At 48.4% G+C, this 25,326-nt stretch overlaps 1 protein-coding gene across 3 annotated transcripts in view; it reads right to left on the reverse strand.

Annotated features, from left to right (window-relative positions):
• Positions 1 to 25,326, reverse strand: part of NAV2 (neuron navigator 2) — a 394,949-nt gene that overhangs the window by 21,482 nt on the left and 348,141 nt on the right. For 2 of the 3 annotated variants that reach the window (XM_044919654.1, XM_044919651.1), the window contains 11 exons: positions 23,535 to 23,558; positions 23,350 to 23,424; positions 18,883 to 18,966; positions 18,189 to 18,300; positions 16,719 to 16,864; positions 14,346 to 14,354; positions 13,762 to 13,934; positions 5,279 to 5,432; positions 3,882 to 4,044; positions 3,051 to 3,151; positions 825 to 920 (listed from right to left, as the gene is read on the reverse strand). In XM_044919654.1, the coding sequence (XP_044775589.1) occupies positions 825 to 920; positions 3,051 to 3,151; positions 3,882 to 4,044; positions 5,279 to 5,432; positions 13,762 to 13,934; positions 14,346 to 14,354; positions 16,719 to 16,864; positions 18,189 to 18,300; positions 18,883 to 18,966; positions 23,350 to 23,424; positions 23,535 to 23,558 (1,137 nt within the window). The remainder of the gene's footprint in view (positions 1 to 824; positions 921 to 3,050; positions 3,152 to 3,881; positions 4,045 to 5,278; positions 5,433 to 13,761; positions 13,935 to 14,345; positions 14,355 to 16,718; positions 16,865 to 18,188; positions 18,301 to 18,882; positions 18,967 to 23,349; positions 23,425 to 23,534; positions 23,559 to 25,326) is intronic. The other variant, XM_044919653.1, reaches the window with a different exon arrangement.

The raw sequence follows: 25,326 nt of genomic DNA on the forward strand, positions 1-25,326 counted from the left end.
AAGTGAGCTGACCCTTGCTTTCCTCCTCTTTAAGTGGGAAAATAATAGGACCTTCCTCACAGGCCTGGAAATAAATTGGGGTAATGTTAGCATGGTCTCTGGCACCAAAAATGCAGGCTACCAATAATGCTTAGGGGATATGATTAATGAACGCTTATGATTGCTGATTCCCTTCAGGACAGTAGGGAAAAAAAGGTACAAAAAGCTTCTTCCAAACCAGCTTGTGCTTGCAGGTTCTCCTCAGTACTCATGAGTTATTTCTCCCGTGACAAACATCCACACTCACTCCAGTGATGTGACTAGAACAAATACGAAAATAACTATGCCAACATCTTTGACTCTGGACATTGATCAGATGTTAATGTCACATGAAGCACAAATCATAGACTCTGAAGTGTTGGCCAGGATGCTGGGCAAGTCAGATCAAATCCCCCAGAAATGAAGAATGGAAATTTGAGGTCTTAGCCCTGGCCACAGGGCACTCATTCAAAGTATATTCAATAGGACACAATTCTAAGGTGAAGAGAGAATTTGGATATTAGCAGTTCACCATGCGAGGCTCAAATAACTGCTTGAGGCCAGGGAAATGACTCTCACTGGCTGGCCAACCACTGCCAAGGGTAGCCAGGAACAGGCTGGCCAATCACCAGTCTGTTCTCACCATCCCCCTGTTACCGGAGTGCCCAGAGACAAGTACCAGCAACACAAGGGTGGGGGCAGACCCAAGCAGTGGCCACGTTCAGGACACAAACCGCCCCTTCCCTCCCAGAGCCCAGGCCCCCACTTCAGGCAGACAACCGTAGCCGTCCTCTTAAGACACTTACTTTGAACAGTCGTCTAACCACCCCATCGAGCACATCCCACTTCGTCTTGCCACTAACTCCAATGCAGCCAATAAGAAAGAGGTGTGGTCTGGAATCCTAAGGGTAAGGAAATGTACGCAGGTGAAAAACAGGCGGATCTTTTCTGACACAGTTTAGCAAGGACTCAGATTGCCTTAGGACTCCACCAATGGTTTGAGAGGGGGAATAAAAGTCCTATTTGTTATTAACACCAAATACAACGTAGATGGAATACAATAGTCTTAAAAACTTTCCCTGCTCTCTTGCAAAAACAGTAGTCCATGGGTCAGGAAGAGAGGATCTCCTCTCTGGAATCTAGAACCTTCTACTACAGGTGTGCCTTGTATAGTGCATAGATCACATCCCTTGCCTGGAATGCTCTCCCCTCTCCTGTCTGCCATCTCTCCCTTTCCAAACCTTGCTTGCAAACTCACCTCTTCCAGGAAGCCTTCAATGATTAACCCACCAGGCGCAGAGCTCACATTGCTTCACCAGTTCTGTACATAACTGATATATTATCATATTCTGTACTTGTTTATTTTTAGGTATTTATGTCTTATTTGTATATCAAGTTTATCTCCTTGCTAGATCTTAAACTCCTTCAGAATAGAATATGCTCAATTATTTTTTTTTAAATAACGTTTATTGCTTTTCTGCTAATTAAAAGTTAAAACATACTCAAATCAGAAAACAAGTAAAACTCTGCAAAGTTCACAAAAAATACTTTTTCTACTGCTTTTGAATTTCACCCACAGGGCTCTCTGCACGGGGGGGGTTAACTAATCACAATGATTAAAGAAAAATTAATAGAATATTCCATTTGGTCGCATTTTAAAATCTTCGCTCTGACATGCTCAGAAGAATACAGAATTAGGAGAGTGGCAGCAGGCAGTGGGGGTGTATGTGGCAGTTAAGCAAAATCAGCAGAGAAAAGAGCACCAGTTTTATGGTGAGAAGATCTGGCCTCACCAGTTGCCTTATAGCCTCAAGTAAATGATGCTTGGCGCTAGGTTTCAGTTATAAAATGGAGGTAACGACGTCTGGTTGACCAACTTCATCTGGATGCCATAGTGATCCAGAACAACAGAGTTTTTAAAAGGGACTCAAACTTCTGTAAAATGTAGAATCTACCTGCTCCTGTTGGGGATCACTGGGTTAATGCACATCCCCAGATATCACCTGAATTTTTTGTAAGAATGTTCTAAGAACGAATTTTCCCTGATAGTCTTATCATGCCACTACTTAAGCTCTGAAAATAGACTTCTTTATATTTACTTTTATATGTAAAAGACACATATTTTTAGGTTAGATGAGGAGATAATCACTGGCAGCTCCAAAATCTGGGCCTCCCCACCTTCAACAAGACTAGAGAGCCAGCCACACAGTGGAATCCTCTAGCAAAGCGTCTGGCTGCAGACAGCTCTGCCGTGGTGGGCACTGCAGAGTTCCCTGGACTCCTAGGCGACAAACAGCGTGTCGGCAAGGATGCTGAGAAACAACAAACAAAGAGCTGAAGAAGGACTTGAAATAACCCCTCGTGAAATCTTCCTCCGCTTATTTGAGAGATGGTTGTTAGAGCATCATGTGGATTCAATCAATGGCTAAAAATCAACTCTGTCCACCCCCATCCCCTACCCCCAAAATAGTCCCTAGCGTGGGTGTGGCCTCCTCAGGCTCTGGAAGAGAACAGGAACCACTCAGAAAACTCAAGATTCCTCAGTCCTGGGGAGTCGGGACGCCCCACCGGCTTCACGTCAGCCACCTGTGTGGCTTGGCCCCGTCGGTGTCCCACCTTGTCCGCGGTCTCTGAACACTGGACAAGACTGGTGCTCTTGGTCAGCTGCATTTGGTCAGCTTGCTTCTGTGCCTTCTGCGCTAACTGTGCTTAGCTGCCCCTGAAGGGCTTTCGGAACACATCAAATTCAGAAAAGCCGTTTCTGACCGATGTTAGTGTTTAGTTAGTTCTGTGCAAGGGCGACACGGGAGTATCTTTAGTACTCTTTATTAGACTTTCCAAACGCGAGAGGGAGGAGGGAAGGGCCGTTTGCTTACTTTAATCGTGTCAAAATGCTGCTGGGGATCGTGGTTAGTTAAGGAAAGTGTTAGTAGTACCTCCGAATCACCTTTGGTGCTGAGGTGATACGCTCTGACGATGCCATCTCTACACTAGGTAGGGACAAGCAGAGCAGGGAAAGGGATCCGACTAACCTCCTTCCACTTCATTTCCTCCTGAAAGCTGACAACTATCTTAACATGCCTGCCTCCTTCCTTCCGAGCCGAGCATTCACCAGTGTCATCCAGCAACATGTCTGCGAATGGAAAACATCAACAGCCTTAGGCACATGGGGACAGCAAAGCCGGCTTCCCGACACCCCCGCTGCTTGTTGGCACGGCAGCGGGACAAACCAGGTGTCGGGGTGCAGGGAAGTGGGTTGGGGGAAGGGGAGAGGGCAGAATGGAGAATGCAACCACAGAAACCAATGGTGGACCAACCAAAGAACCAGCAGGCTGACGATGCACTTTGCCAAATGGAAGTGCGAGGCAGAGGCTCAACCAAAAGGATAGCAACGCAGCGTCATGGGTAAGAAATCAAAGCGTCAGCCTCAATATGCTTACAAAGAAAACCTACGTCATGTTCGCTCATGATGGTGCTGGCCAGGAATCCATCCTGAAGGCAGGAAGACCACAGACCAAGCCATTGCCCCAACGGGGACCTGCTACTATGGGGTTTCTATGCAGCATTCAGCTGTAGGTCAGCCTCTTAAAATGGATCAAACAGAACTCAGCATGGTGGACAAGAGGATCCAAGCTAATGGCCTGGAGAACTGGGGGCACTGGAGCAAAGCATGACAGCAGTCTAACGGCTGAGCTCATGTCGGTAGCAGACGCACACCCAGACACACACACACACCCCAAGTGCACGCACGCCTGTTGCCTCGCCATTTGATCTTTTCATCTGCTTCTCTTGGGACTCCTGCGCAGAGAGTGGAGTGCCGGCGGCAGGCCCTGGCCTGCCCGCAGCCCCGGGATGCCACTCACCCAGGCTGGTTGACTCCGTGAGGTTCAGGCTGTGCTGGGAGAGGCCCATGGACTGCCTAGGGGAGGCCGAGAGGGACACCTGGGAGGGCGCCCGGCTGCAGCCACTGCCTTGAGACTCGGACTTCAGCCGGTCATTCTCAGCTTTCAGCTTCTCTATTTCACTCTGCAAAGAGTAAGGGAGAGGCTCGCTTACCAGGTGGATGGAACACGAACAAGCATCTTCTGGAGGAGGGACGGGATAGTCCCGTGCAGGGAACAGGCGGGAATCCAAGCCGAGGCCCGGCCAGCCACACCATCGGCGAGGTCTGGCCGCGCTGGCTGTTCTTGCGTGCACACAAGACCCTGCCTGGCGGGGCATCTCCCTTCAGTCCTCTCCTTGTGGAGAGATGGCCTTTGAAGACCTCAGAAATGCTTCCCAGAGCCTGTTGCCTGAGTCTTAACTGAGAAAGAGTCTTACCATCCGAGAGGTTCGCGAGACTCTGGGCTTGACAGGTTTCTTTCCCGTAGGGCTTAGAGCCTTTAGGAGCTCCTCTGCACGGTGGACCTGAGAGGGGGCGCAGAGTGTGCAGCAGTCCTACACACAGCTGAGCCTGGAGCTCTCCTTTCAGAGCCTCTCACGGAACAAGCACTCTACGGAACCTCCTTTGGGAAATGTTGGTTCTCCAGTGAGGGCCCATTTGGCAGAGCCCACAGGGCTCTTTCATCTCTACACTTCTACAGGGAAAAACCTACCATGTGCACAGCATCGGGGCTGCATCCAGAGAAAGGGATGCCCCAAAAAGAACAGCCAGAAGACCCAAACGCCTTCTAGTCCAGGGTGGTAGGTGAGAATACCTCTAGAGGAATTCAGATGAGGGCACTAACTCTTACAGATGCAGGACCTGGAGAAGCTTTGTAGAGGGGGAGGCTAATCCTTGAGGGAAGGATCCAGTTGGGCTGTGCAGAAGGCTCTCCCCGCAGAGGGGACACAAGGACTATGACACAGAAATTCCTGGCGCCGGCAAAGGGAGCGGTCAGGGGCTCCCTCTGGCTGATGAGTCTGGGAAGTGGAATTGCAAGTGGGCGGGTGGCAGATTCCAAGTACAAAGGATCCCACAGAAGCCCTCGGCAGGGTGGGGGGGTGGGAACCATGGTACGCGGAGCCACTGGAAGTCACACCAAGGGGGGAGGCATGGTTCTGCCTGGGCTTTGAAAAGATTCGTCTCTGAGCAATATCTGGGAGGGCATGAGAAGAGAAGGAGCCTTGCTCCTCTGGAAAAGAAAGAGCAAAAAAGAGAGGAGGAGAGAAAGAGGCTCGCAAAGCAGAGGGCTGACACTTTCTGTGGACCCGGGGGCATGGCGGACAGCAGTGCTCCTTCCCGGACAGCCTGGGGCTCGGCCCGTGCTCCGGGGCTCACCTGCATCCTGTTCATGGCCTCCCGGAGCTGGTCAAGCTGGTGTGCGGAGCTGAGGGCTTCTAGGCGGATGTCTGTCAGCTTCATCTCCTTGTCTCGCAGCTCATTTCGGAGCTGCATGACCGTCTCGGCTTCACTATCAATGCACTCTGAAATGCTAGGGAAGGAGAGGTATTGACTGATGAGAGCAGCTCTGCGATCATCTCCCTTCAGTCCTCCACTGACCACCGGCCCATGTCCACCAGCAGGTTTGTTCGGCAGTCACCCTGTCTAACCAGCCGGCCGGGGCTTCCCGGAGGCGATAACACCAAAGCTCCTGAAATTCACAGACCATATTGCTTCTCTACGCTCTTTCTTTGCAGAGCTCAGGCGATCAGAATGGCTTTGGTGTGCCTTCAGCAAAATTCCAATAATCGGGGATAAACAGGAGTCGGCAAAAGGGAGTAGTAACCTTCGGGGTTTGAAACCAATCCCCCCATCCCAATGTGTACACAGTTGGGACCCTGTAATGACACCGCATGGCCCTTGAGATCTAAACCCACTCAGAGAAGGAGGGTCAACTGTCTGTTTTAAAGATTAGACACTCTAAGGTCAAATAGCTGAGGGGTGATTTTTATTTGCCCCAAAGTGAAAGTAACCAAAAGATTCTCGTGGAAGGAATTAGTCTATTTTGGGTTACATTCTAAAACTCAATCTTTTAAAAGTGTCTTAAGAGAGCAACATTCTTTCCTTCCCCCCACTTGCCCAGACTGCTTAAATAAGCTCATGGCAAGAAAGAGAAGCATCTCAGATCATCAGAAAGCAGACAGGAGGATATGACACAAAAGTCCCAGTTTTATGTGAAAACTGAACAGTTGTGTGGGGCTTGATGTCTTTCCAGCTGCATGCCAGATCGGGGGACCCCAGGGCCCCGTGGAGTCCCTCTGTCTTAAGCGGTGGTCCATCTAGGCTGGGTTCCTTCTGTGATTAGTTAGGTTTGCTGTTCAGATACCTGACAAGGCAGCATTAAATGGAAGATCAGAAAAGTCATGATGAATTGCCATGTTAGAAAAGAGGGCTGTCTAAAAAAAAAAAAAAAAAAAAAAAGGTCTGTTGATTTCAAAGATCATTGGATCCAGGGTTAGGGGTGATCCAGAATGAGTAGCTTTCACATTTCTTGGACTGAAGATAGAAAAAAAGGAAAAGAAAAAAAAAACACTCCACGTTCATAAAGTTAACAAAGCTGAGGTTGATTATCTCCGAAAGACATGGTGAACATGTGGTCTCTGCAGAAATAATCGTGTAGCCCACTCTCCAAGACCAAGTCCTGGATTTGAGGCCAAAAAAAGCCTGACCTGTAAAACTGGTTGAGGGTATGGAAGTGTTCATTGCCAGAGGGAAACCATTTATAATTGTTAAAAGAGATGTAATTGTATTTTGGGGGCAGAAAGGACTAGAAGAAAAGTTTAACACCTGAATGGCCAAATCTTTTCTGTTGTTATTTTCTCGACCTGCACCTGAATGGTTTTCATTTGAGAGATGCAAAGAGAGGAAAACTACCTCTGATTTTTAAAAGTGGTTAGCAGCCAAGGAAGTTTCTTGGCTTCAAAATCTTCTAAAACCTCTAACAAACTCCTAAAAATGTTATGATTATTCCCACCCTATGCCTGTGAGAAACTGAGGCTAAAAGATCTGGGATAAGAGGCTAGAAAATATCTTTAGACTTCAGATCCTCCTATCGCTTCTTGGCCTTTTGCCTAAGATCAAGTGTAGATTTCAGATCCTCTTCTCCCCACCCCCCCACCCCTGTGCTTTGACTAGCCTAAGGTTTGTAAGGTTTAACTATATGGTCATGCCTTTTCTGGTTTGCCAAGGTTTGCAGAGGGAGCTCGCAAACACTGGCTTCTTCTTCAGAGAGGAGTATGGTTTCCTGGTTTAAATGGAGTGTAAAGTCTGAACCAAATTCCATCGTGACACTCCAGTCTTTGCTAAACTGCGCCCTGCATGGACCTCGGAGGCTCCAGTTCACTGCAGGGAATTGTTGGCTTCGATTCACACCATCAGTCTGGTGTGTCTGGCCCTCTGCGGCAGGCGTCTTGCCCCAGTCTCCTTCACAGGGTCTGTACCTTCCCCCCAGAAAGCTTTCACAGCAAGAGAGACAAGACTTCTTCAGCACCTGCTTTGTGGGATATATTACATGGGCTACTTCGCAAAACCTGGCCAGTGACTTTACAAAGAGAAGCAAACTAAGATAAGGCTTGTGTTGAGAATAAGTGCACCAAGAGTACTGTGCTCCCCCAAAATAGCCCAGTTCTCAGAAACACACAACTGCAAGATGACATGGGAGGAATATCCTACTCAACAGAGATGACGTTGAAAATTAAATTCTTTAAGATTTAATTTTCTAGCAATCTCTCCACCCAATATGGGCTCGTAACTCAGAACTCTGAGATCAAGAGTCTGGCAGAATCCACCGACTGAGCCAGCCAGGTGCCCCAAAATTAAGTTCTTCTGCAACAGTCCCAGCTAAGTTTTAGTCTCTAACCCTAGTGCCCAAGGCAGCACCTTTTCCCTTGGTTCCTTCTACACTAGCCTTCTGTTAGGTCTGATAATTTGGTTGCGCTTAACAGGTTACCCCCTGCATGGCTGCTGGCTGTTCCAGGACCAGGGTTCTCGGCATCACTTCCGGTGTGTAATCACACTGGCCGATACGTAATAGGTGCTCAGCAAATGCTTACTGAATATATGAACAACTGTGCCAGGTATCTGATGTATATTATTTAATTTACTCCATCGTGGAGATGTATTACAATTATCCCCTTTTAACAGAGGATCATAGGGGAAGGGAGGAAAAAATGAAACAAGATGAAACCAGAGAGGGAGACAAACCATAAGAGACTCTTAATCTCAGGAAACAAACTGAGGGTTGCTGGAGTGGTGGGGGTGGGAGGGATGGGGGCGCTGGGTGGTGGACACGGGGGGGGGGGGGTAATGTGCTATGGTGAGCACTGTGAACTGTGTAAGACTGATGAATCACAGACCTGTACCTCTGAAACAAATAATACATTATATGTTTAAAAAAAAGAAAAGAAAAGAAAAAGAAGATAATAGGAAGGGAAAAATGAAGGCCGGGAATCAGAGGGGGAGATGAACCATGAGAGACTACGGACTCTGAGAAACAAACTGAGGGTTCTAGAGGGGAGGGGGGTGGGGGGACGGGTTAGCCTGGTGATGGGTATTAAAGAGGGCACGTTCTGCATGGAGCACTGGGTGTTATACACAAACAATGAATCATGGAACACTACATCAAAAACTAAGGATGTAATGTATGGTGACTAACCTAATAAATTTTAAAAAACCCCAAAAAACAATTATCCCCTTTTAAAAAGGGGGAGGCTGAGTCCTAGAGAGATTAACGTGCCCATTAAAAAAATCAGGATAACAGAATTGGGATAGAATCTGGTGGGTCTCCTAAGTCTAGAGTCCATGCTCCTGAACTATATCCAGCAGGCACTCAATACATGCTCGTCCACTTCATGGACTACTTACTGAAGCAACCTGATGCAGATTTTTTCCGACTCCGTCCCTAACATGTTACTCCCATATTTCCACTGTCTTGGCCAGATGCAGGGCTGGTGGCATACCTAATTTTAAACGCCTCAAGTGTGGGAAACACTGCCTTCCCATACCACCATTCTTTTTGCCCACAGGGTAGGAACTTTTCTGGACCCCTGACTCCTCTGCCTTGGGTTTCTTCTTTGAACTTCCTCTCACATCTAGATTTGTACATTCTTACAAACCCTTCAAGGTTGGAAAGAAGCATTTGCTCTCTGCCCACACTCTGGAAAACCAGACCAAAAAAAACATCTCCAGTGTGCCTGGATGCTGTGGAATGCCAGAGAAGGGCAGCAGAGCCCAGGGTCTGCCCCGCCCAATCCCTACGGGGAGAGCGGGTTTGGAGGCAGCATGCTCTCGATGGCCACCGGGAATGCTGCACAGCCAAGTGCATCATCCACTCTCCCTCATCCTCTCCAGCTGCCTGGCAGCACTTGGCCCAGCCTCCGCCCCCCTCCCAGCAGTTTCTTTTCTCTGCTCCCAGTTTCCTCCCACCTCTGCCCATCCCGCTGGCTGTTCTCCTTGCTCTTTAGAGCACCCAGAGCTCAGTTGCTGGCCCTCTGGCCCCTCTCCATCTCTCTCCAGCCCTGTGGAGCATCCTCCAGGTTCCCAGCTTTCAGGACCACCCATGAGCCCATGTCTCCCAGATCTATACCTGCAGGAGTCCCAGGCTGGCTGGCGCCTCCACATGGATGTCTCCTGAGCAGCTTGGACTTAACAGTCAAGCCAGAGCTCCTGAAGCCTGCCCTGCCCTGCCCATGCCTCCTACCCTTTCCAGAAACACACCCAGGTACGCAAGTTACAAATCTAGGAACACTCAAGGATTATTCTTCTCTTTCCCGCACACCTGACATCACCACGTGCTGTCAACTTTCTTCTAGAACACATCTTAAAGCCACCCAGGACTCACTACTACTCTGAGTTACCATTTGTTTCACCTAATATTTGAATGTCTGCAAGTCCCACAGTAGCTACCCCCATGTAGCTCATACTGTATTTTTTTGGGTGGTGGTGGTGGTAGGGACAAAGAACAAAGAACTAATAACTTGAGGAACTCTACAGGTCAGGTGGTGACATGTGCCATGGTGAAAAACAGAGCATGGGTCAAGGGGGTGACGGGGAGTGTTGGCTGTGGTGGGGGTGTTATTTTATGCAAGGTGCGCAGGCAAGGCATCAGTGAGAAGGAAACATCGAGCAGGGACCTGAAGAGAGAGACTATCTAGGGGAAGAGTGTACCAGGCAGAGGGCACGGAAAGGGCAAAGGCCCGGGGGTGTGTGACTGCAGTGTTCAAAGGACAGAAAAGAGGCCAGAGTGGGATGGACGGGGGGAGAGCGCTATTAGCCTTTTATGTGGTTGCCATACTTTTACTCTTGCTCCCCCGAATTCCTTATCTGCAGAAAGGAGACTGATCTTTGTGAAACATGAATTCAGATGATCTCACACTCCTGCTTAAAACTCTCCAATGCATGGGGCACCTGGCTGGCTCAGTCAGTGGAGCGTGTGGCTCTTGATCCTGGGGATCATGAGTTTGAGCCCCACACTGGATGCAAAGATTACTTAAGTAAACTTAGAAGAAAAAAAAAAACCTCTCCATGGGGTGCCTGAGTAGCTCAGTCTGTTAAGTATCCACCTCTTGATGTTGGCTCAGATCACGATCTCTCAGGGTCGTGAGATCGAGCCCGGCATCGGTCTCCGTGCTCAGAGGGGAGTCTGCCTGGGATTCTCTCTCCCTCTCCCTCTGCCCCTCTACCTCCACCCCTTGCTGTCTCTCTCTCTCTCTCTCTCTCTCTCTCAAATAAATCTTAAAAACAAAACAAAACAAAACCTCTCTCCAATGGCTGATAACCCATCACACATAGAAGCAGATGCAAATTTATTTTGACTTCAAAGCCTCCCAAATTCTGGTCCTGACTGCCTCCATGGCCTCCTTTCCTACCACTTTTCTACTTCCCATCATGCAGCAGCCACGCTCGCCACACACCGGCCATCCCTCTTTCCCAGACACACCCAGCCTGTCTCCACCTTAGGCTCCTTGCGATCTGGGGGTCAGGAAGGCTGCAGGGAGCCTATTTCCTTTCCCTCCTGGGTGCGGAGATTTCACTTCTTTCCTTGTGGGTGGGAGGGCCCTGCGCAGTGGACTGTGGGAAGAGGGGACATGTGTCTCCCCAGGCCTGGCCCATAAAACTCTCCTGCACACTCTCTTCCCTCCCCCCACCCACCTGCTGGCTGGACACAGAGTACTCAGCAGAGAACTCAGGTCCTGTGGGATGGCTGGCGCACAAGATGGAAGGAGCCTTCCATGGCAGGCCGCCTGCTCACTGACGAGGAGTATCTGTGCTGGGTTCAGAGTGAACCAGAGATAAACAGTCCTATGTCAAGCCACTGAGCTCTGGGACTGTGTATGTTACAGCAGTCAGTGCTATGGACCAGAACTAACCAGTGGTCCCTCTTATCATGCAGATCTCAGCTGGAATGTCACCTCCTTTCCTGACCACCCTGTCCACAGTTGCTGCCAAGTACTCTGTATCCCAACATACTATTTTAATTCCCAGCATGAACCCTTAGCTGATTGTTTTCTGGTTTATTCAGATTTGTTTCATGTCTGCCTTTTGCCCGGGGTCTACCAGAATTGGCACTTCATCCATCTGGTACACTGTTGTCCCCGGTGCCTGGCCTGGAGCGGGAACAGAAGCTCAGAAGTGAAATGAGCTATAGTGCGTTGTCCCCACTGGTCCCTAATCCCCAGGGGTGGGACTCTGGTTAACATCGGCTTTGGTCTCTGCAGCACACCTAGAGCAGAGCCCTGCTCACGTGGGTTGTTACATCCAACGTTTAAATCCACAAATAAAGAATAGGGGAGGAGTTCCTTTTTCTCCTGGTCAGAGAAACTGAGATGCTCTGGGATGATGGACTGCCTGAGTCACAGGCAACCTTTCCCTTATTTACCTCTCAGGCTCCCTGTAGGTCAAACAGGACTCACACTCTCGGGTATGTAATTCTTTACACAGGAGCACAGACTTGGGGTGGCCACTGCAGGGATGCACTGCCGTCCCATCCCCCGTGACCCCCACCCACCCTGGTTTGCGCCTCACCCATAACGAAGTACACGAACCTGCGGCCATCCTCTTACCAGGGAGCTCCTCAAGAGGAGAGGAGCTGCTAAGCTAATTAAGTGAAGAGCCATGCTTCGTGGGTGGCTGGGGTTGCTGAGAAGTCGAGGCTCTCTGCCGCTTCTGGTCTCCCACTTCCTGTCTTCTGTGGTGTCCAGGCAGTTGGTGCGCTGCAAAGACGCAGCTGAGCCCCTCGTCCACACTGCCCGCACCCATCCCGTACGTCGGCCTTGCGAGACATGTGCGGCTGCGGTCTTCAGCAGGGTGGCCTGCTGCTTAAGTGGACTTAGGGACAGCTCCCTACACCTGGCCTCCTGAGACTGAAGGAGAAGAAGGAGGAGGTCCTTCATGCACAGTATCTGCCTGGGCCCTCACAAGAATCCAGGGAAGGAGATGTAATTAATCTCACTTTCACCCATGATGAAACTGAGGCATCTACAGACACCCACTTTCTCGTCCAACCCCAGCCACAGTGGCTGTCTTCCGGCCACTGTCTCATCTCACTAAATGTCCCTGCAAAGCACTTGAGCTGCAGTTCTTCTTTCCCTCTTGGCCTGGTATACCATGGCCTCTCAGGGAATTCGGTCCTATGGGGCAGCCACAATCTTTCTCACAGCTGCAGGGAGCTGGCTGTGCCACCCTCTGAGCTGACACCTGGGTCCCCACCTGTCGATCTCAAGCCATTCCTGATGCGCTCCTGCCTCCAGAGTCTGGGCTTTCTGTTTTCAGATGGGGCACAGGACTGTCTCCCTACACCCCTGATGGAGCAATGATCAGTGGGTGCTCACTGGAAATCATGGGAGGTTGGCTGGGCAAGAGAAGAGGACTTTTGCCATCTGCATACCTAGTTGCCAAGGGGAATAGCACCTAAGCCAATGTCCCGTGAGCAAACACCTGTCTCACTTAACAGAAGCAGCTGTGTTCCCGAAGAGCTCTTTACAGATTGACTCGTTTAAAATTTACTGGGGAGTCCCTGGTGATGAATCATTTTACCAAATAGAGAACCCTTTGATAAAGAGAATTATCACTGAGTCTTCTCCATTTTTTAAACTTCCAATTGCTGAGTGCTGACCTCAAAGAAAGAATCACCACCGGGCGCCTGGGTGGCTCAGTTGGTTAAGCGACTGCCTTCGGCTCAGGTCATGATCCTGGAGTCCCGGGATCGAGTCCCGCATCGGGCTCCCTGCTCGGCAGGGAGTCTGCTTCTCCCTCTCCCGCTCCCCCCCCCTGTACTCTTTCTCTCTCTCACTCTCTCTCTAAAAAAAAAAAATAAAATCTTTAAAAAAAAAAAAAAAAAAAAGAAAGAAAGAATCACCACCAAATTTTGATCAGAGAAGAATGGTGAAATCTCTTTAAGTCTTATCACAAAAATGAACTAAAATTTCAGCAAAAACTGTTAACATTCACAACACTATCTTCCCCCTCTCAGCAAGATGGTTGTAGCTCTTTCACATCCATTTATCATGTCTGATCCTTAGGATAGGATAAGTACCCAACAACCATTATCCGAGTTTGACAAATAAAAAAATGGAAACAGAGGGGTTAAGCACTTGCCCATGGCCACCCAGTGACACCATCAGAACAATGTAAGATTACTTTCTCTTTCAACCTCTCCAGTCCTAAAACATTGAAGAACATGCCCAGTCCTATGAAAGCATGATGTACAAAACTCCAAGGAGAAAATGAATGGTTAACAGGACACCTATCCACTCCTATTTGGGAGGGTTCCTGGGGGCCAAAGGCATCGTCCGACCCACGTGCGTCCCTGACAGCAGACTTACAGGGAGTTGGAGTGAGAGCCCCTCAACAGTGGCGTGGAACCTGTGGAACCGTTGTGTGGTAGCTTTGGTGAGGAAGGCAATGAAGAATCGGTCATCTCCTCGATGTCTGAATGAGAGGACGCAGACTTGGGGGACTTCTTCTTCCCGAAGGCTTGCTTGAAGGAGCTGCGTAACTGAACATACAAGACTGTCAGCCAGGCAGGGGCGGCAACCAACACTCAGGCCTTGGCAAAACAGAGACATGCAGACAAAAGAGCAATTAATTCTCCCATGTTTCCCCCCCACCACAACCAATGACAAAGGTTCCCAACAGCTCTCTTGAATCAGTGCAGTAAGGGAAGAAGAGTTATCTGGTGCTGACAGCTCAAAGGACTGGACCTGTGGGTGACATTCCATGCCTACTCCTGCTTCGAGGCTAGATGCCAACAGCAAGACAGAGCCTGGCTCAGCAGATGGATGGCGGGAGGATGAGGTTACACAGCAACAAAGCAGGATGCTCAGACATGGTGACGGATGCAGAGGAGATTAGTCATATCAATGGATGGGTTAGCTTGGTATCTGATGTTAACGTTGATCTTGCTTACCTCATTGACCTGCCAGGGAAAACGCAAGCAAAAATGGGGAAGGGGAAGGAAAAAAGACAATTTTTAACAGAGAAAGCCAGTGACAGGGAAAGCCTTGGACTTTTCAGACATAACATGGCCAGTAGTAAACACCACACACAGAGGAGGTTGCTGGTAGGAACACGAATCTTCCAGAGCATTAGAGGCATCTTCCTTCACTATGAAAGGAAAGGAATAGCGCTTCTGGAAGTCCCTACAATCTGAGTTCTTCCAGCTTCTTTGGCTGAAATGACTGCCCCCAACCTTCCTGTGATTCTCACCCTTTTGTCTCTTAAAGCCTTAACTTTGTTTTTTTTGGCATGTCTGTGTCTTCTTTTCTCAGAGAGAATAGCTTCACTGCTGAGCTAGTCCCAACACGGCTGTAGAGCCTTCGGAGAGATCTACTTAGGAGTTCCTGCTGTCCTTGTGTACACATAAGATGACAGAATAAGCAGGGACTTAGCCGTCTCACTTGTTACTCAAAAAAAAGTAGGCATTTGTAAGAAATGTATTAACTATATTGGGAAAAAGGAACTGGCATATCACAAATTCCCCAAATCATGAGCTGGATCTGAAAACTCTAATGAGAACATAAAGAATTCAAGTGCAGGGTCTTCTCTGAAAGCCATGATAAGCACGTATATTTCTAGACCAAAAAAATTAAGTTTTGTCTTGAAAAAAGGTCTTTTAAAAAGTAATTTCTGTTTTACTAAAATCTTTCTTTCCTTCTGAAAACATCCTGGAGGTTTTCTTAGCCATTAAAGAAATTCTGAAACAGGCCATTCTGAACTAGTTAATGGGATTTTCTTTTTTTAACCCATCGGCATTACATCCATAAGGAATGGCATGTCCCAGTGTGGCTGATCGAGATCCCATTTCCTACTTTTCATCAAATTTCCAGGTACAGAAACAGAAGGATCTGGCACACAAACCATCAACCTAAAGCCTCTGGTAAAGGGCCAAGTGGAAGAGGAGATTACAAGGATTAGACAGAATTAAGTTTTGAGATCACCTGAAAAATGCCCATTATCCAACTTCCCCAATTCTACCGATAACCAATACCCGTCCTAATGCAAGTAAATAAGTTTTAGTTCTTGAACTGGAGAATGGATCAACACTGTTTTTCATAGAAAATAATTCTCTCTCATCACTTTGATAATCAAGTCAGACCATATTTTACCAAGAGTATATTAGAAACAGCAACATATGTTAATCCTATTTAAGGCATAGAGAATGAGTTGACTAAAAGCCATTAGTAACAAAGAAAAAACTTCATCAGAATGATGAGAGGGTCACACTGAACTGGCCTTATAGTCTTCTAATGCAAGTCGTCAGTAACTGAAATTACTCAAACCTCAAGCACTCTATTACTAGACCTCGCCACCCATCCAAGATAACACAAAATGAGGGAGAAGTGTATGGAATGAATGAGGACATTGAAGCTACTATGGAAACACGATGTTGTCAGCACTGAAGGATGGGGCCCTGTGAGCACTAGCCCACTCCAGATCAACCTGGAATATCCCTGCACTGAAGACAGGGAGCAGCAAATGTCAATCAGAGCTCCACAGCCTCGACACCACTAAAAAATGGGTGGGTACAAGGGTGCCTGGCTGGCTCGGTCAGTGCAGCATGCGACTCTTGATCTCAGGGTCGTGAGTTCGAGTCCCACACTGAGCACAGAACCTACTTAAAAAAAATTGGGTGGGTGGGTATAATATTCCCAGGAGAATGGGAAAATACTGCTCAAGACACCACTGTACAGAAATTCAAGTGGCTCACTGGGATTATGGAAACATGGAGAAATAATGCACTGGAGACCAGCTCTACTAAACTTGCCATTTTGAAGTACAACGCACCAGTTTAAAACCTTTCACTAACTCCTAATATCTACATTATAAAACTTTTACTTACAGGACATGGTCAAAAATTGTTCAAAGAAAATTGGTTTCATGCTATCATATGGAATTGTGTGAAGAAACAGATAAGGATTATGGATAATGATGGGATAACTAGCAATACACACTCCAAATAAATAAATAAATAAATAAGAAGAAACCACTGAAGAGTAATTTTGCTCTAGTACCTAGAACTTTGTGGCTAACGTTATGAGGAGGATGAAATGACACATATATGAAATGAAAGATGAGTATGTCACAGAAAGTCTCATGAAACGGAAAAACTCCAAGATGGTGGTACTTTCGTTAAGTCCTGGTGCTTGAGCAGCTGAGCACAACACTGAGTTTAGTGGAAACATACCCGTAAGCTTCTGTGGATCCACTCCCAAAGGTCTATGCTCTGGGGGGAGACACACTGGTCTGTTAGTACCCACAAGGTCTCTGGATGCATACTCACCCAATTCTTTCTCTTCTTCTTCCTGGCATCACTCTCCATGTTGCTGCCAACGCTGGAGTGGCTGGTAGTGCTGTTGATGCTGGAGACACTATCAGAGGAGTGCTGTCTGCGGATGCGGAGGTCTGTAGACTGCGAGGTACCGCTTCCTGGGGACCCAAGAGAAGAGATCAGCGGCTGCCACCTTCAGCCCACTCCTCTGTCCCAGGGAATGACTCTCACAGTTAAATCTGCACCCCTGAGGACCGCTAGGTATTTACCATTCAACATCACCTTCTGCTCTCAGCTGCTGGTTTTAAGATCCTTGAGCAGGTACACGTTAGGCCCTCTTCAGTCAATTAAACCAGGGCCCAATTTTAGCCACTCCACCAAAAAGAAGTCAGGGGAGGCTTCGAGAGAGAATTCCCAACCCCTCCCCCCCCCGCCCCACCAGCTCTCTTAAGCTTGAGACAGGCACCGATTAGGTCTCTGAACGGTGGCAGTCACCTGTGTTGTCTGGGCATCCCCTCCCCCCCACTCTGTTCTGTACGCTCCTGCCTCACTAGCCTTCTCTTGGCCCCTTGGCAATGCCGAACCTGTCTCATCTCAGGGCCTTAACGTGGGTGAGCCCCTCGTCACTTACTCGGGCTGGCCAAATCTCGCTAATCCCTCCCATTTCAACTCTGTCATCGCGTTTCAGGAGGCCTGATATCTGAAATAACGGTGATGCCCAATAAAGGGTATGGCCAGTTTCCTGCGCAAGCACAGAGCGAAACCCGCAGCCTACTCTTAAGAACACTGGCTGCAGAGTCAGAGAGACCTGGGTTCTAGCCCCACTTCTCTATCTTACTACCCTGCGACCTCTGGATGAGACTCTCACTCCCACAGCTCAGTGTTCTCATCAGTCCACTGTGGAGAGGACCAGCACTGCACTCATAAGGTGGTCGTGGAAGGAAAATGAGATCATGAATAATTTACAACACGGAGCAGAGTGCTTAGGACACAGTGAGAGTCCCGTAAATGCTGGCTGTCACTGTGACTTCTACCATCACCAGGTGTAACACACTGCAGCAGGAGGGCTCTCGTCCTCACAGCCCCATTTGGCCCCCCAGGTAAGATACACAAGCACAAAGCAATTTACTCAGAAATACTTCCCTGGACGAACATGAGATGCTCGTTTCAGGTTGGGCTGCATCCACACGTAAACATCAGAGCCTGATAAATCAGGGCACAGGTGAAATTAAGTGAAACACTTTTGATACTTTGCCAATAGATAGATTTCCTTCCGTTTTGGAGATACATCAGGGAAGAGGCTGAGCTGGAAGAGCTCTCTTCCTAGGGGCCTGGATTATGGACTGAAAGCGTCTGCCTCCCAGGACCCGTCCGACTGACACGGACACGCACCCCGGGGCAGGGAGGCTGCGCCCCATGTGGTCAGGGGAGGGTTCCTAAGGGCAGGCAGGTGGGGCTGGAGACTGCTCCTCTTTCTTTTACCTTTGCAGTTGAGCTCCGGTGTGTTAATGACCCCATTAATGGCAGCCTGGGCGGCTGCGTTCTGTTTCTTCAGCAGCTCGATGGTTTTTCTTAACTCATTCAGTTCTGAATCCTGAGGAACAGCAAGAAATACTGGTCATCCTACAATCACCCTGTACAGAGTTCAAATGAAGCGCAACTCGGTTTCAGCATGGCAGTGTAGGCAACGAAGGAGTTCCACAAAAGCTCTTTCCCATGCGTTAGTTTGGATCAATTTTCAGCGGGCATAGAAGCATACAAAAGCAGCAGAAATAGGGGTGCCTGGGTGCCTCGGTCGGTTAGGCGGCTGCCTTGGCTTGGGTCATGATCTCAGGGTCCTGGGATCGAGCCGCGTGTGGGGCTCCCTGCTCAGCAGGGAGTCTGCTTTTCTCTCTGCCCCTCCTTCCTGCTTGTTCTCTCCCTCCCTCTCTCTCAAATAAATAAAATCTTTAAAAAAAAAAAAAAGGCAGCAGAAATAGGGCTGTGAGATGTGGAGGGATGCTGCCACAACACCACCCCACTCCCATCCGGGCCGTATTTGCACTCAACAGGGTGCAACTCTTTACGATTCGACTCCAAGAGTTCAAATACACTAAAATCTATACCGTTCTCTGGAGCAAGAGGGAGTCTGATTTGGAGGTTTGCTGTTAATTCTAAGCAGGGAGGAGTGTTTTACCTTTTGCTCAGCTGTCATGGTCAAACTCTGGAGCCTGATTGTCATGTTTCCAAGACTCTGTTCAAAGGCTGCCACCAGGTGAGCCTGGAGGAGGAAAGACACAGCCTTAGTTAGATTACCTTGCAAGGCAAGAGGGCCCAATGGGTGCTGGGTCTTAAAGGCTGAAATCCTCACTGGGGCCACGTGGGTTAGCTTCCGTCTTCTTCTTCAGCCCCTGGAGCCCCACTCCCCACCTCTCTTTGAGATCCAGTCACTCCAGCTTATCACGTCCTTAAAGATCCTGTGCTTCTTCCCGCCTTAGGTCCTTTATACCTGCCTTCCCCTCTGCCTGGAATGCTCTTCCCCCACTACCTCCCTGTCTGATTTTTATACATCCTTCTCAAGAGATCTCAGCTCGTATCTTCATGACACCCCCAGATGGGCTGGTTCCCTCGTGTGCACTCGCAAAAGCATGTGGACTGCTGGTCTATGTGCATTTTGGTGCCACAGAGACACAGGTACTCTTGCGACTGCTGCCTCACGTCTGTCTCCTCTGCTTCCCTGTGCTTTGTTCACCAAGTGCCAAGCTCACAGGAGAGGCTCATGTCGAGCATGTTTGTAGAAGGGATGAACAAAGTGGCTGGCATATTTTGCTTGTTCTAATCCTGGTTAATAAAAAGCCACTGAAAGGCCCATCTGCTACCTCCTTGGAGAAACCTTCCCCTGTTCCTCCAGGGAGTTAGGACTTTCCCCCAAGGCCCCTCTGTACTTTTATACACCTCTGTTAGAACAGGACAGCAGACACACCACTATTTCATATAGTACTAAAACATCTTGAAAAATGCTGCCAATTATAATTAAAATATGCATCCCACTTTCAGAGATGTTAAAAATGTGGGGGAAAAACATGTATCTTAGAATTGAGAAACGGGGTGGTTTTTTGTCTGCCCCTTTCTCTGCAACCCTCTTCAAGGACAAGTTGCAACCTCATGTCCTAACATGAAGCCTTTTTCTTCCTCTGTAGAGCAGCAGGTGATGCACTGGTTGGTTGACTGAGGGTCCTGATAATATGGTTAAAATCAAGAATAAAGAATGGACAAGAGAGCTAATCCTATTGACTGCAGTTTCTCCATCTTAAAATGGGTCAGTATCTACTTTCCTCCCAGGGTTATTGTGAGCATTAATGAAGTGAAACAATACAGGTGAATATAGGTCTATAAACATAGGAATGAACGGACACTGTGGGGAAAGGAAAGGAAGAGGTTTGGGCTTGAGAAAGTGACAAAAGATAGGATGAGAACACAGGTGGGGAAGAGATCAAGAAAGGGTTCTAGGAGAGGGGTGGGCAGATACAGGATAAAGAGAAGAGCCAGCAGAGGAAATGGGAGTCTTGGGAGGAAGAAGTGAGATCTGATCGTGTGGTATGTAACATTCTAGAAGAAAAGACGACTGATGTACTCAGTGAAGAATCAAAGTAACGGAACAACCAGGGGGCAGGTGGGGCATTGTCCTGGGTTGTGAGGGGGGTCAGCGGACATTTGAACTTAAAGAGGAGAGATGGCATTACTGAGTCAGAGGCCTGTCACTAGACTCCATCATACCAGAACAGTTGAGGGTAAGACATCTCTAGCATAGACTATTGGGTCTTTCTTCCAACAGCTGTAGGAGTTAGCAGGGAGCAGGACCTCTTGTAATAGAAAATGTTAAGTGGACTGCCCAGTTTCTTTCTGAATGCATTCTCTAGCCCTATTAAAAACTGAGAAAAATGCTGTTGCATTTTGAAATCAAGAGATATGCTTTAATTTAGTTCGCCTAGGAGAATATGGTAGAACCAAAGCCAATCAATTCAAGACAGTTTACATAGCGGATGAAGGAAAAAGGGCCAGGGCAAGGATGTTGAAAAGAATTACTGCTAACCTTGCATTTCAAAGGAACGCCAAGGTCAAATTTAAATGACCGAATTTCCATTTATTTCAATTCTTTGATTGCCACCCAGGATTCTATTTGTAGGCACTCATACTTTCTATTTGCTTAAAAACAAAACCTGACCCCAAGAAGACTGCTATCAAGAAAGTGTTTTTACAACCTCAAGAAGAAGCCACGTTTGCGCTGAAGAACCAGAGGTTCGCATTTTGCTGTCGAGAGAAAGGACTGACTTTGGGTCATGAGCAACTGTGAAAACACGGGCTGAGAGGCTGTTCGGAGCCTGGTTCAGAGCCACACAGCAGACTTCTTACCAAGTGCCATTCTTACATTCCCAGGAAAACAAACACGAATGGTATAAAAACACCCAGAGAAGGTGGCTTTGAGTAGTTTGTCCTAGAAAAACAAACACAGCTTGGCCTGGGAGGAAGATGGCAGACAATAAAACACGTTAGTGAGGCCAGTGGTGTGTGGTAAGACTAAATATTTACTTTCAAACAATACTGGATTCAGTGGCTTTGGTGAGGAGCAAAACATACTTTTGGAATAATAATAACATAAGGGATCTCACTCAGACTCTTCTGGAACAGAGGATAAAGTTCCAAATGGCCCAATGTAAGGTCCTTGGGGCAGCACCAGGTCACTGGAGGATTGAACCCCTGTTTTTTGGTAAGTAAACTAATGACTATTTTTTGAGTAAAAGGGCACCAAAGGACAGACAGCGGTAATTCTTAACTAGGGGAGTAGCTCCAAATCACTTGGGATGGGGGTTGCAGTCAAACCTCACATTTGGATTATATCCAGATTGGCTCACTGGGTCTGGGGTTGGTCTTTGATTTGAATGGTACCCAGATGAAGACTATTCATAGAAGAATACCTCTGGGGATTTTTTTTAAAAAAAGTAAGGCCTAAGCTTCAAAATTCAGATCTCACATCAATTTCTGATGTTCTTTTGATAGCATTACTGATGGTAGAAGAAGCAAAGAGAATAAAGAAGGATAATGATATCACCCTAATACGGGAGGGTGAGAAAAAATTCAAAGACTCTCAGAAATGTGAGAGAACTCAGGAGAATGAACAACAGTGAGAGAAGTTACGAGTTATTGAGCTTGTAATTAAGGTCAAGTACTGCACGAGGCACTTCATGTGCAGACTTTAAAGAGAAATGATTTCCTTCAGTTGACTCAGGCTTCAGCCAGGAACGACCTGAGCAAAAACCCCAGGTAAATGATTCATTCAAGTATTGACTCAGCTTCCTGGTCCAGGGAAGACAACCTTTTGAAGTTGCTTTTCATTTTAACAGCATATTATGGGGTCGTGCAGGCTGCTTTTCCACAGGCTCACACACAAGTGTCTGGGGTCTCAGACTGGGCTGTGCGCTCCCGGCAGGACGCCTTGCCTCAGGGGCATCTCCTCACCTTCCAAAACCTCAGGCTCTGCCCTCCAAACATCAGCCCTCACCAGCTCACAGCTCTGTAGCGGGGCTACTTTGCAGACCAGAAATTTCTGCCTCTACTCTGACCCCCTAATCTTATAACCACACCACGGTCAGGAAGCTTTGTGAAGAGCAAACCGAACCGCCTCACTGCTCTGCTTAAAACACACCAATGGGGCTCCCCTAACTTCAGTAGGAAGCCCAAACTCTCCACCTAAGCGCTGAGAGCATCTGTGATGTGTGGACATGCCCCTAGCTTTTCTTTGATGCCTCTTCCCCATATCCAAGCCATAGATTCTAATCACACACTGAGCTACTTAAGAGTTTCCAAATGGACTAAGATCTTCACCCTGGGCTTTTGCACAAATACACTTTGCACACTGGTTAGAATGCTGCCTTCCCATGCATCCTCCCCTACACAGCATCCCTCAGATGCCACCTCCTCCAGGAAGTCTTTCCTGATCTCCCCCCACACGCGAGACTGAGTGAGGTGCTCCTCCTTACATATTCCCACAACCTTCTCCCTTTCTCTCTCTCTTAACAGTTATCATGTCATAGCAAAATAGTTTTGTCTCTCTGAGGTACCAGAGAAAGCACACTAGGATGACAGTGATCGTGCTTGCTTTGCTGTTGAACCCATGGTGCCCGAGGCATAGTTGGCACTTAAACAGTTGTTGAATTCAATGCTGGTTGGCAGCACTTCCTGAACATGTAATTGTGTATATTATAATTATAGAACAGTCAGCTATTTCTTTGGAGCCTTAGATTTCTTTCTTTTTTCTCCCCCTCCCGCCCCCCCAGCTGAAGATGAAAAGTTTCGGAAAGAGGAAGAAAAGGGAAACGAACATTTCTGAGCCCTTAACACATTCCAGTACCAACCACACGACAACCCGGAGAGCTGAGGCTTACCGTCCACCGCTGCACAGAGAAGTCAGTGCAGGCTCAGGGCTTAAAGACGCTGCCCGGAGTGCAGAGCCAGGAGGCACCAGAGTGGAGGCTCACACTCACGAGGCTAAAGCCTCCCACGGGACTGCTTCCACGGTCCGCAGGGGCAGGAGGCCTTGACGTCACGGCAGAAGGGAGCAGCGGCTGCCCCCCGCCCGTGGCTAGCACCCAGTATCTGTACTCACGTTTGCGGTCAGCTGCGTGGTCAAAGCTGAAACCTTTTCCTGGGAGGCATCCAGCTCCCGCCGCAGTTTGCGAATCTAAAGGCGGCAAGGGACAGAGTTGCTTAAGGAGCCCATTCCCAGGTTGAGCGGGGCGAAGTAATGGATAATAGCGAAGGAGGAAATCCAACCAGCAAACTGTTCCTTACCTCTGACTGGCACTTTTCTTCTGGCTGTAAGGAAATCATAAGGGAAATTAGACCAGTTGAGGAACAAAGAATGGGGCAATGTAGCCTGTGGGGAACACCAGACTGGGATGCTTACGGCAGTCCTGAAGAGTTACGAGTTTCTTTCCTGGTATATTTCTCTGGATAAACTGGTTCAGTTAATTTGACCAATCAGAAAGGCCAAATACGAACAGCATATGATTATAAGAAATCAAGAAGAATGAGAACACCACTCCGACTATTTTGGCTGTGAGGAGACCCCTGCTCCCATGCGGAGATGAAAAGTGGTCAGGTGCTCAGGAGGAGGCGTGACGAGAGGGGCTGAGCCAAGGTCGGGATGTCCAAATATAGCAAATAAAAATACAGGTTTAAGTCCATCCCATGCTACACTGGGGACAACTCATACTAAACAATTATCAGTCATCCATCTGAATTTGTAACGTGACTGGGCATTCTATATGAGGTGTGGTGATCCTAGCAGGAGGACCGCTCATGGGCTAAGCGCCCGTTTTACCCCTCCCTCTGTTCTCTCTGAGGCGCTGCCCCAGGAGCAGCTGCAGGGCAGGAAGGACTCTCAAGTGAGGGAGGCTGAGAGCCCCCATCAGCCAGCCTGCTTGACTCCCCGGGTTTTGAGGATCTTCCCGCTGCCCCACCTCACGGCTCCCAGTTACCTGGGACTCGGGGAGGTATGGGTGCAGCCTGCGGGCCCCCTCACTGGGAGAGTCCTTCCTACTGGGCCCTGTGTATGCGCGGACACAGCTACCTGCCAGCCAGGGACTACAAGGCTACCCCTCTCCTCCCCGAGGGGGAACCCGCAGCAGGGGGAACCTTTCTTTTGTTCTCTTTGGGTTCTCATAAAAGATGACACCCCCACATTCTGGGGCAATGTTGCAAGCGTTCCTACCTTCCGTCTACTCCCCCGCCCTCCATTTGCACTTCCCCGGGGGTGGGGCAGTGACCTGGAAGCCAGGTAGGCAAGTGAAAATCAGTAAAGACTCTTTTTTGTCCTTGGGTCCTAGATGTATGTCCTAATCCAATGCTACTAGTGACAAATCCGTTACTTTAAAAAATCAGCATCTGACGCTGGGGTCTACTTCTCCATTAGCTCAGAATGCAGAGTGGTATGATTCATTACACCCCGCAGACCCTACACCCATCAGCTGTGGCAGGTGGGGGGCTGGTTCCTGTCTGATCTCCCTTCGCCCCCTGCTCCCCACCCCACTGCCCTGACTCCTGATCCTGCCCAGGAGGGCCCTCCCTCCAGCTGGCTTCTAACAATAGCAACTGGTTTTTAGGAATACTGGGGCCGAACCATTTAATCCTTGCAAGAGCCCTACAGAGTAGGTTTGTATTCCTTCTGAGGCACAGAGAGGTCAGACCTTGCCTAACGTCACACAGCTGGACAATCTCCTCATCTAAGAAACGTCTTCAGGAGAACACTGGGAGATGTCCTCAGGGCTTACTCTTCCCTCTCTGGGAATATTCATCCATCCCTCTTTGTCCATCTGTGTTCATCTATTCGTCCCTACTACCACCACCTATCAAACATTTATGGATATCCTACTATGTGTCATGCAATGTGTTAAGGACCCGGGGTACAGCTGTGAGCATGACCGCCTAGTTCCTCACCTCAGGTAGTAAGTGGCATTTATTGAAAGCTTACCACGTGCCAGAGACTGTTCTAAGCCCTTTCTGTTCATTATTCATTTAATCCTCATAACAACCCCGAGTAGGTACGAATACTATTCACTTACATTTTGCAAATGAGGTAACT

The sequence above is a fragment of the Neomonachus schauinslandi genome, chromosome 11 (genome assembly GCF_002201575.2).
Source record: "Neomonachus schauinslandi chromosome 11, ASM220157v2, whole genome shotgun sequence".
Taxonomy (NCBI): domain Eukaryota; kingdom Metazoa; phylum Chordata; class Mammalia; order Carnivora; family Phocidae; genus Neomonachus; species Neomonachus schauinslandi.